At 44.3% G+C, this 12663-nt stretch overlaps 1 protein-coding gene across 13 annotated transcripts in view; it reads right to left on the reverse strand.

The window, feature by feature from the left end:
* The window catches only part of KCNIP4 (potassium voltage-gated channel interacting protein 4), a 411322-nt gene that overhangs the window by 56744 nt on the left and 341915 nt on the right, over window positions 1-12663 (reverse strand). The window contains exon 2 of one of the 13 annotated variants that reach the window (XM_081020172.1): window positions 8690-8795. The exons of 11 other annotated variants lie outside the window; for them this stretch is intronic. In XM_081020172.1, the coding sequence (XP_080876298.1) occupies window positions 8690-8795 (106 nt within the window). The remainder of the gene's footprint in view (window positions 1-8689; window positions 8796-12663) is intronic. One more of the 13 variants, XM_081020173.1, reaches the window with a different exon arrangement.

Genomic DNA, 12663 nt, shown 5'->3' on the forward strand with positions numbered 1-12663 from the left:
CTCTGAAGCTGTGGCAGCAGCCGACAGCAACATCTCTCCAAAGGGCACTTATCTGTCTGTACAATTATCCACCTTTTATACTCATTTCCACTTTTCTCTGAAAGTTTAATTGACCCAAATCTGCAGTGACTGCAGAAGCCTGGAACTTCTGTTTCTCCCCGCTACTTAAGCATTGACAAATGAGGCCGTGTTTTGCAAGTGGCTTCCTCCAGATCTAGCTCACTGGTCTCATGAACATTTACGGAGCTCCTTCGTTTCCACTATGCAATTAAGCTTCAGTCCTAATCAAACCACAGAGCCTAGGACTTGCCGATCTGAAGGTCGGCGGTTCGAATCCCCACAATGGGGTGAGCTCTCATTGCTCGGTCCCTGCTCCTGCCAACCTAGCTGTTTGAAAGCACATCAAAGTGCAAGTAGATAAATAGGTACCGCTCTGGCGGGAAGGTAAATGGTTTTTCCATGCGCTGCTCTGGTTCGCCAGAAGCAGCTTAGTCATGCTGGCCACATGACCTGGAAGCTGTACGCCGGCTCCCTCAGCCTATAGAGCGAGATATGTCAGATAGAAGTTCTAGCTTAGCCCTCTTCCCCATACGCTAGCTTCCTGAGTACCAGGAGGTTGTTTCATAGGACAGCACTTTTACCTGTCACCCCTGGTATATAGCACAACATGGTATGCACCAGGAGCAGGTTCACTAAATGATGTATATACACTGGCTCCTATTCTCTGAGGTCAAACGACACATTACACTTAATGTGTAGCCTGCAGCTAAGTATGGGTTTACGTCTTACTCAAAAGAAAGTGCAGAGGACATGATCTAGTTTGGGCCAGCAATGTGTGGGGACGGGAGGTTTCATACTTCCCTCCCCAACTGAGACCTCCCCCCCCCCAAAAAAGGGAGAAACTTAATTTTTCTCTCTTTGATTTTTTTAAAAAGGCCCTATTTTTAAAAAGTTTCATTGGGGCATAGCTAGGGAATGAGGATTAAAACTTCTCTCCACATGTACTGTGATACCAATTCAGATTCCGCCCCATAACTTTTAAGAAAGAAAAGATCACATACGAAGCTGCCATCTGGATATTAGATATACCGTAAATTTCGCTCTATAACACGCAGATTTTTTCTCCTAAAAAGTAAGGTGAAATGTCTGTGCGTGTTATTGAGCGAATGTGTGGTCCCTGGAGCTCACTTGCCGGAGCACAGGGGCAAAATAGGCAAAAATCAAGCAAAAATAAGATCGGGCGGGCGGAGGGAAGGGGGAAGGCGGAAGCTTTCCTGCATTCTGCCTCAGGGTCTTACTGCCCACCCGCTTCTGTTGCTGCGTTTGCTCAAACTCAACAAAGAGCAGGGAATCCCCTGCCCTCCTGGCAAGCAGAGGGTTAAGGAAAGGATCGAGTCCTCCCTTCTAATTCTTTCCTAGTCACACTGCGTGCAGGCTCCAGCCCACCACTTCCTCCTCTCCGTGCTCTAGGGACTCGCAGGCAGCCGAAAAGCAAAAGCATGCAGGTGGGAGAGAGAGACAGAGAGAGGGCTGGCTTGGGTGGGTGGGGGGGGGAACTTTTGCTTTACAATGGTAGGTTTCTCATTTCTTTTCCAAAAGCAGAGAGCCCTGCCCCCAGGCCCCCTCCAAATTACAGCTTCTCCAAGCAATGTACTGCTGGAGGGAGACAGTATGCTTGTTTGGAAGAGAAACCCTGCTTCCCTGCTCGTAAGTAACAGCAGGCTGGATTGCAGAGTGAGACATGGAAATCTCTGGATTTATATGCTGTATATCAAATATCTTAATCTATACTTTCTACACGCGGCTGGTAAATCAGAATCTCCTGAGCCAGGAGGATTACAGCATCTCTCCTCTCCCCTTCATTAAAAGCCTAATACTCTTCTTTGAAGAAGTATAACGTGAGAATGTTTTTTATATATATTTTTTAAAGTTCTTTTCCTCATTGTGCGCTATACACTGATAATTGCTGCCACAATAACAATTGATTGAAAATGGAATTTAGTCTCCCCCCCCCCCCCCATAGAGAGCTGTTCTTCAGACGTTTAGCCTTAATACAGTGGCTGATGTAATACCCTTCTGCTTCACTAGGCATTTTATATAGGGACATTAAAATTGATTTTCTACATCTTGGCAGATGAAAAAAAGTGTGTTACATGCCCTATTGCCCAAAAGTGTGCAAGCACAGAGCAAAGGTTGCAGTGACAGAGGTGGCCAAAAAAGAAATACCGTAAATAAAAAAGAAATCATACTTCGTATATCCTGTCTGGCTTGGGTGGGTGGGTGGGGTGGGGGCTTTTGCTTTCCTTCCCTCCCCATTTAAAACGTGGTGACAAAGCACGGATCCACATGGATCCTCAGGATTTTTGCATTGGGTCACCCCAAATTCACCATCAGATCACATTACATGTCCATGGCTACAGTCTGTACCAAAAAAATCACGCACCCACTGTTGCCTGGGGCTGCAATGGTGCAAAAACGTGGTTACAAAGCATGGATCCACATGGATCCTCAGGATTTTTGCATTGGGCTACTCCAAACTCACTGTCAGATCACATGTCTGCGGCCACAGCATGAACCACAAAAATCATACACCCACTGTTTCATTTAGAATATTTTTTTTCTTGTTTTCCTCCTCTAAAAACTACGTGCGTGTTATGGTCTGGTGCGTGTTATAGAGCGAAAAATACGGTAATTCATGCAGAGAATCTAAGGTGTTAGGACTGGAGTGCAAGTCATTTGTGGGCTGCAAATTTCAGTAAATACATTAATATGCATCTCTAAATTTAAATAATTATTATGCACAGCACAGTGAATATTAAGATGTTCTAAATTAAAAATTAAAGGCTTTTTAGAATATGCACAATTCAAATATTTCTCATTTGCATTTGAAAATTAAATCTCCCTTTTCTGATTACAAAGGAAGGAGCAAGCTCCGCTGTTCAGTATTCAAGAGGCTCCAAGCTCCAATTTTCAAGTCATGATAAACAGCCTGTGAAAATTTGCTAGAACCTGCCATGCAAGCTCAGTGTCACAGGTAATCCATTTTTTAAACAGACAAGTTTATGCTCCACTAATTTGTAACTTAAAAATTGGTTCCATGAAGAACTGATTAAGTGGGTTTCCAATTTGCATCCAACAAAATGGCAAATTGGTCCCTGCAAATTCTTTTCCTCAGAAGAAGAGAGTTCTAAATGCTACTATGCAAATCTAAATCACTGTCATTCTTTCAAGGTCCAGTTCCTAAAGTTTGGAGAAGCAGGATCAGTCTGTTTATAATATATATTCTTCCAATGTTGTTGTTATTTAGTCATTTAGTCGTGTCCGACTCTTCATGACCCCATGGACCAGAGCATGCCAGGCACTCCTGTCTTCCACTGCCTCCCACAGTTTGGTCAAACTCATGCTGGTAGCTTTGAGAACACTGTCCAACCATCGCATCCTCTGTTGTTCCCTTCTCCTTGTGCCCTCCATCTTTTCCAACATCAGGGTCTTTTCCAGGGAGTCTTTTCTTCTCATGAGGTGGCCAAAGTATTGGAGCCTCAGCTTCAGGATCTGTCCTTCCAGTGAGCACTCAGGGCTGATTTCCTTCAGAATGGAGAGGTTTGATCTTCTTGCAGTCCATGGGACTCTCAAGAGTCTCCTCCAGCACCATAATTCAAAAGCATCAATTCTTTGGCGATCAGCCTTCTTTATGGATTCTTCCAATAGCATCATAAAATATGAACATTGTAGACTAGGATCATTCTCCCAGAACAGTTTAAGAACTAACCCCCTGAGAAAATGGGAGAAGACTAAAACTGGGTAATGGGCACCCCCATTATTATGAAGCAGACCCACACCATACTGTAGCCTTCTTAGACTTTACCAACTGGTGGGGTCTGTGTTGCTCCCAGGAGGGAGAAAGGAAGTCAAATGACACCGAGGTTGATTCAGAGAAAGAGTTTCTTCTGCTCTTCGAATAGCAGAAGGCACTTGCGTGGTCAGTTCACAGCAAGTCCAAAGAAATGAGAGATTCCATGCAGTATATATATATCCTCCAGGATATACCCTCTCCCCCCTTCCCCAGGAATCCAGCCACGTAAGCTTATACACGTAAGTTGACATCATAGATGTTCCTGCTCCTGTACTCTTAACCATAAAACCATAAAAGGGTGTTCCTGTATTCCTTATCTTGGGGTAAGAAGGTCACCAACTCTAAGGGTACTCCTGGAGCCGTTCCCGGTGGGCTGAAAAGGTCTCTGCGTCATTGTGGTCAGGATGTAAGATAAGATCCAGATGTGTCATCCCTGCTCCACTTTGGAACTGGCAAGGCCATTCATTAGGCGTTATGGACTGATAAAGGAGAGAGCTTTGTTTATACAGCTGTGTTCTTGTTATGCATTTGCTCAAGTGCTCAAGTTAATGGTTTTTAGCTAATGCACCCTTGGAGAAGGATAAATGAGGATTTTGGGGCCCGTTTCAGACTGACTGCGCAGTCAGATTTTAGAATGGGAAACCCATTCCTTCAATACATTTGAAGCACATCCAACACACATTTAAACCCTAGCACTTCCCCCAGCGAATCCTGAGAATTGTAGTTTGTTAAGGGTGCCGAGAACTGTAGCTCTGTGAGGGGAAGACCACAGTCCCCAGGATTCGTTGGGAAAAGCATTTGTTTTATATGTGCTTTGAATGTGCTTTAAATGTTTGGTGCACATCTGCCCATTATCTACTGCTACAAACACTATTCTGACTGATCACAACAGGAGCTGTTTGTTCTACACGTATGTTGCTCCTTTGGAGAGTTATGAATGGAGAGCCAACATCTTTGCTCTGGGCTATCTCAAGACTACAGTATATCCTAATGGTGAACTCATTCTCTAAATGTAATAATAATAATAATATTTTTTTATTTATTTCCTGCCCTTTCCAGTTCAGAAAACCGGGCTCAGGGCAGCTAACAACAAATTCAAAACACTTAATTGATGCAACAAAAACAGCATAAAATACAGTATAAAACATGAATAACAATAAATTAAGAATTCAAAAATCAATTTAGGGGGAAAATCCATCCAATAAACATTTGATGATCACTAGGGCTAGCTGGCTAAATTAGTCCTATTTGGGCCAGCGAGGAGACCAGGGGAGAATTAGCTGTGGGATCCCAGAGTGGGTAATCTTCATAAAAAGGGGGAGGGGGAGGGAAGGAAGGGGAATAAAAGATCAGGCTGAGTTCAAATTGAAAGCCAGGAGGAATAGTTCTGTCTTACAGGCCCTGCGGAAGGAAGTTAAATCCTGCAGGGCCCTGGTGTCATGGGACAGAGCATTCCACCAGGTCGGAGCCATCACTGAGAAGGCCCCGGCCCCGGTGCAGGATAGTCTGACTTCCTTAGGGCCCGGGACCCTAAGCCACAAAGCACCTTAAACCTGACCTGATATTCCACCGGGAGCCAGTGCAACTGGTAAAGCACTGGGTGAATATGCTCCCATGGCAGGGACCCCATAAGGAGCCTCGCTGTAGCATTCTGTAGCCAAAACAGCACCATCAATGCGCATGAAGGAAGTATCCACAGGCTTGGGAAAACGCTACCATATGCAAAATCACACAAACTCACATTCCACACACCGAAAACAATTTAAGGTAAACATTTAAATGGGGGGCAGCGTGATGAGGACTGTGCATGCTCAGAATCCACAGAACCCTGGCTGTTGAGAAGGGGAAACATGAAAATCAGAAGTAGAGCGAAGCAGAGTGTCCTGGAAGAATTCCAGAATAGGAACATCCCATGCCACAACTATTTTCTCACAGGTCCTACTAGTTCTATTCTAAAGTGTGATGGTGAAGTATTTACCCCACATCACCAGAACAAACCAAAGGCAATTTGACCCCGAAGAGCCATATTTACGCTATTACTTCAATCAAGCAGCCTCATTTACTAAGCTTTTGCCCAGGTCAGGCTGGTTTGCCAGATGTACTCCTCTTTCTGGCACGGTCAGAACTGGCTATGGTGACACATACATTAGTTATACCACAGCTAGATTACCATAACGTGCTCTGGGTGGGGCTGCCCTTGAAAGCCCACCCCTGAGATTTCAACTGGTACAAAATCCCACTGCTAAAATTCTGACTGAGGCAAAGCAGCTGGGTATGAAGTGGGGGGGGGCGGAGGGGGCGGGTTGCCCTGGGTTCCACTCGGGGGGGGTGACAAGATGGCCCCTACCTCCCTCCAGCTGTAGAGCAGCCAAGGGGCCGCACAGTCAGTATGGGCGCCATTTGCGCGGCATCCAAAGTTTTTAATGTGTGACATTTTAGTGTATTTTTGGTCTCTGTGGAAGCCACCCAGAGTGGCTGGGGAAACCCAGCCAGATGGGCGGGGTACAAATAATAAATTATTATTATTATTATCCATACAGACATCCGTATGGGCTGCCTCTCGCACGGCAACCATATGGACTTCCGCTCTCACACAGTGACCATATGGGCTGCCACGCGTGCGCAGTCCGTAAGGGACGCTGCACATGTGCACTCCATATGGACGTCATACATGTGTCACTGGGCGGTTTGCCCTGCCCCTTGGCGTCCCACCCCGGGTGCTGGAGACAGTTCCTCCGCCACTGAGGCCAAGTGCTGGGATCATGTGGCCACATTATTGCACATGCTGCCCCTTTGTTTCCAAGCACAATTTATGGTGCTGGTTCTAAGCCTTTTACGGCTCAGGACCAATGTACTTGTGGGACTTTCTCCTCCAATATGAATCTGCCCATTAAGGTCCACTGATTCAGCCCTCCTGCACATGCTATTACTTTCTGAGGCACAGCTTGTGACAATGCACAAGAGGCAGGGCTGGTCTACGACGTTTTGCTGCTTGAGGCAAAACAGAAAATGGTCTTCTACTTCGAGGTACAAGATCTACGACAGAAGCCACAAACAGAAAACTCATTGAAATAAAAAAATTCCTTCCTGTAGCACCTTAAAGACCAACTAAGTTAGTTCTTGGTATAAGCTTTCGTGTGCATGCACACTTCTTCAGATACACAAACAGAAAACTCATTGAAATAAAAAAATTCCTTCCTGTAGCACCTTAAAGACCAACTAAGTTAGTTCTTGGTATAAGCTTCAGTGTGCATGCACACGAAAGCTTATACCAAGAACTAACTTAGTTGGTCTTTAAGGTGCTACAGGAAGGAATTTTTTTATTTCGACTATGGCAGACCAACACGGCTACCCATCTGTAACAGAAAACTCATTCAAATTGTGTCCAAAAGGTAAATGTTACGCATGAGAGTTTCACTTAGTAAATGAATAAATGCTTAAGTCAAGAAAGAACTTAGCCTATGAAGTTGAATGTACACCAAAATCTTGAGGAAAAATTTCCTGAAGAAAGAAATTAAATATTATAGCTTAAACCAAGAAGGAATGTAACATATGGACTTTAATGTTTATAAATATATCGAAACCGTGAGAGAGAATTTACTGAAGAAGCCTGAGACTCTTCATGGGCGAAACAAACTTATCTTCGTTGATATCTAACCCTTGAGCGTAACATCGCCGACACTTCATTTGATCAAACTTACCTTTATTGATATCTACAGGAGCCTGGCTAAAGAAACTTTAAAGACTGAATTTTCCTTTTGGACACAATTTGAATGAGTTTTCTGTTTGTGGCTTCTGTAGTAGATCTTGTACCTTGTTCTCTCAATTTTTGGATTATTAATATAAGATTTAGAATGTAGAATGGTTTGGTAGTGTTTTGTTTGCCACTGAGGCAACTGCCTCATGGGCCCTGAAAAGAGGCATTTTAAAAATCTATGGTGGCTCCCCAATAACTCTTTACAGTGGTACCTTGATTCCCAAACGTAATCCGTTCCGGAAGTCCGTTCCAAACCCAAAGCGTTCCAAAACCAAGGCGCACGTTCCCATAGAAAGTAATGCAAAATGGATCAATCCGTCCCAGACTTTTACAAACAACCCCCAAAACAGCAATTCAACATGAATGTTACTATCTAATGAGACCATTGATCCATAAAATGAAAGCAATAAACAATGTACTGCAGTCACACAATCAGTCAACCAGTAGCTGAACTGGGTTCCACACAGTCACAAAAACAAACAAAAAAGTCGCAAAAACAAAAACTCAAAATAAATAGCAAAAACAGACAGACCTCGGCGTAACACTCAAAACGGAGCATGTTTGGCTTCCAAAAAAAGTTCGCTAACCAGAACACTTAATTCTGGGTTTGCAGTGTTTGGGTTCCAAGTTGTTTGAGTACCAAGGCGTTTGAGAACCAAGGTACCACTGTACTTCCATCCTGCTAGGAGCTAAACACTTTTTATTTACTGCTGCAATTGTAAGGAAGTTTGGTAGCAGTGTGGTCAAGATGACTTTAGCCACTATTACGGTTCTCCTCATCAGAGGAAACCTGGTAAGTTTTCAAGCCTTCCCCAAAACACAGTTCATAACCTACTTCTCCAACCATCTGCCAGCTTTGTGAAAGTCATGGAGGCCCGTTACTACAGAATCCATCAAGTTAATTCAGTCTTTGAAATGGTATCTTCTCAAACACTCCAAGGTTGTAAAACAGATATCCATCAGAAGGTTAAATCAAGAGGTTGTAGTTGATTTAAATAAAGTTAGTAAAATCATTTTTTAAATATACCTGATGATGCATGCAAATCTAACCACGAAATGGGAAAAGGAAAAAAAACAACTTGCTTTGAATATCAGGAGATGTTGTTTTGGCAGTTGAACAAGGCAAGAGCTTCATAAGTCGCTCTTTAATGCTGTGTTTGGTAGTGCTCTGGGTGTAGAGGAAACCTAGAAGATACATGATCAGGGCTGTTAAAATCTCTTTAAAATAAACTTGCATGCTGCACAGCAAACATTTGCATATTGAGGGAGGTAGCACAGGGAGCAAGCGGGCAAACATTCCCAGTCGAGAAACACGGAGGACAACAAAATATCCACCTCTTTGCATTTATTCCATGCCCCAGAGGCTTTTGTACAAATTATCTCTTTTTATAAGTGGATCATCGCAGGGCAACAAATAAGGAAATGCAAATACTGTTATTAACTCATCTCTGCAGAGAGCCAGATGTCTGGGTGTTTTTTTTAAAAAGATTAAGTGACAAAATATTGACAGACACCTCTGTAATTGCTTTAATTGCATTGTGATTCAAATATAAAACAAAAAATCCACTTTGTTGTCCCCCATGATGTTTTAAGCTCTACTGCTGAGTTCGCATCAAACTTTAGCACACGTCATTCACACAGGAACTGTGATAACCAGCTGGTACTTTTCCCTTTCCTTGATATGAGCCTACTCTGGGTTTTTCCTGCATCATTGCATGCTTATGATGACAATTCTTGTTGGAGTTTTCATGTTCAGGGTAAGTCTTAATTGATCAGTTCAGTTGCTATAAAGACTCTCCTCCCTGGAAGAGAGGGGAGTGGTTGTGGGCGGGAGCCCGAGCTCCGCCCCTAGCAGGGGGCATAGCCCCCTGCCTCCACCTCACCTGGCTGGCGCCCACGCCCCCTTGGCAGGCATCCAACCAGGTGCCTCGGAGGGGGCGTGTTCAGCAGCCTTTTGCTGCGGCGCCAGCCTCTCCCCGGCCTCATTCTTCGCCGTCGTCTCGCCCTTTGAGTTAGGGCTTGGGTCATTGGCCTTGCTATGGACCTTAGGTTGGTCGCCCTGGTTGTCCAGGGGGCCTGGTAGGAGTTTTTCCATTTGGCATTAGGCTTTTTGGTTTTTTCGCCTACCTCGTAGCAATCGTCACAACTTTCGTGGTATTGGTGGGTAGGTTAGGCATTGGAATAATGTGTTGCGGTCTGTTGAAGGGCTAGGTGTGGCCATCGCCTATGCCTTCAATTTTTGGGTATTCCGTTAAAGGAATCTGGCGGTCGTGTGTTCTGTCCGATGCCTGCTTGGCGGGAGGCCATGGCACGACCCTCGGTGACATCAGGGGGGAGCCTATAGTTGGATTAGCATCAACAGGCTCCACCTATTGGTGAATAAACCCACTTGTTTTAGAGATCCAATGCCTAAGCAAATACCTTTTCACTGCTGTAACCAATAAAGTTGTGGCCTTTCCATGCCCATAAACCTTATATCACGTCTCCTTGTGTATTCATTTCACATCGCGGGGGTCGGGCCCTCGAACCACAAACATAAAATGACCATGACTGAAACATGGGAGATGACTACCATGAAGAATGAGAAGGAAGTGGGAACTGTTACTGTAAATTTATGGAGCAAGGCAGAACTCCAGAGTTTGCCATGGGTTTCCAACCGCTATGACACATGCCTACACGGTGCTTGTGAATGCACATATATCTAAAGCGATCTTCCTTGCTGCTGTCATGGTCCTGGCCCCTCCTACTGCTTCTGAAAAAAAAAAAAAAAAACTTTCCAGTGCAGTTAATGGGAGGCTTTTTTCAAATCCTAATTGTGGCATGCAGGCCGCTTTTTCAGCCAGAACTCACCGGAACTTAGTTCCGCACATCCTCCAACATTTCTCTGATGAAAAAAGGGATGCCCTATTCCAGGGGTCAGCAAACTTTTTCAGCAGGGGGGCTGGTCCACTGTCCCTCAGACCTTGTGGTGGGCCGGACTATATATTTTTTTGGGGGGGGGGGAATGAACGAATTCCTATGCCCCACAAATAACCCAGAGATGCATTTTAAATAAAAGGACACATTCTACTCATGTAAAAACACGCTGATTCCCGGACCGTCTGCGGGCCGGATTTAGAAGGCAGCTGGGCCAGATCCAGCCCCCAGGCCTTAGTTTGCCTACCCATGCCCTATTCCATAATGATAATTTTACTATTTATACACCACACATCTTACTGGCTTACCCCAGCCACTCTGGGCAGCTTTCAACATATATAAAAACATACAAAACATTAAACTTTTTTTAAAAAATCTCTATACAGTGGTACTTTTGGATACGAACGGGATCCATTCTGGAGCCCCATTCGCATCCAGAAGCAAACATAACTAGTGACGGCACGTCTGCGCACGCACACGTCGCTTTTGCTGCTTCTGCGCATGCACGAGATGTCATTTTGAGCGTCTGCGCATGCGCAAGCAGTGAAACCCGGAAGCAACATGCTCCGTTACTTCCAGGTTGCCACGGAGCGCAACTCGAACGCTCTCAACATGAAGCATATTCAACCCGAGGTATGACTGTACAGGATTTCCTTCAGACAGCTTAGGGGTCAGATAACTCCATACCCTCCAACATTTTTCCACTGAAAACAGGGACATCCTAAGGAAAAGTGGGACAGTCCAGGATTATATCAGAAACCATGACAGATTATCTAAATCATTTAAAGATGACTCACTAGTGTTCTTTGAATAATGATGAGAAACCGAAAGAAAGTGATGGCAAGGGTGGGACAGTAAGTTAGGTTTTTGTTTTTGTTTTATTTAATATTTTAAAAAGTTTGCTTGTCACTTGATCCTCAGTTGTGTTGTTGGCCCTGAATGGGGTGGGGGGCAGGTGACACTGACTAATGTCACATTGTGTCACTAGTTTGTATATTTTTTCGTATCTGTAGTTTACTTTAATCATTGTAGTAATGTGCTCTCACCTCTTTTTCCCCTTACATCCAACTTACATCCCCCTCCTCTGGTCTGGCCTTGATAGTTTCCCCTCAGGCCAATATATTTAAGCAACATTGTTTTGGCAGGTGAATAACCCTTTAAATTGATAGGATTTCCATCTCCCTTCCCCACAATGATAGTAGGAAACAGGATGAGAAATGCAACAATAAATGTTAATGGCTATTGTTCTTAAAAAGCAGAGACATCACCTTGCCAACAAAGGTCTGTATAGTTAAAGCTATGGTTTTCCCAGTAGTGATGTATGGAAGTGAGAGCTGGACCATAAAGAAGGCTGATTGCCGAAGAATTGATGCTTTTGAATTATGGTGCTGGAGGAGACTCTTGAGAGTCCCATGGACTGCAAGAAGATCAAACCTATCCATTCTGTAGGAAATCAGCTCTGAGTGCTCACTGGAAGGACAGATCCTGAAGCTGAGGCTCCAATACTTTGGCCACCCCATGAGAAGAGAAGACTCCCTGGAAAAGACCCTGATGTTGGGAAAGATGGAGGGTGCAAGGAGAAGGGGACGACAGAGGACAAGATGGTTGGACAGTGTTCTCGAAGCTACCAGCATGAGTTTGACCAAACTGCGGGAAGCAGTGGAAGACAGGAGTGCCTGACTTGCTCTGGTCCATGGGGTCACGAAGAGTCGGACACGACTAAACGACTAAACAACAACAATTGTCATCACCTCAATTAAACAGAGTTCAAGGGAATACGCATTTCAGCAGCACACAGAAATGGGTTGCACAATTATAATGGCCTGGTTCGATAAGTTGTCAATCAGTTAGTTATTTTTTCACAGCTGAAGAATGTTGTACCATTAAATATTGCCAGCACTCACGTGAAACCTGATTGGCTCACAAGCTTGTGAACAGGTTGCAGCTGGAGTAGAAGCTCGATTATTGCAAAAATTGTCACCATCCTTAGCACTAAGAAGAGATTGGAGCAGTTGCTGTTGCAGAAGCTATTACATAAGAAAATCAAAGGTTTCCTTTGATCACACACTGACAAAACTTTATTTGGGGAAACACAGCATAAAACAGAACTCCTAAAACTAGCCTTTCGGCCAGTTAT

The sequence above is a fragment of the Podarcis pityusensis genome, assembly GCF_964106645.2.
Source record: "Podarcis pityusensis genome assembly, chromosome: 9".
Lineage (NCBI taxonomy): Eukaryota > Metazoa > Chordata > Lepidosauria > Squamata > Lacertidae > Podarcis > Podarcis pityusensis.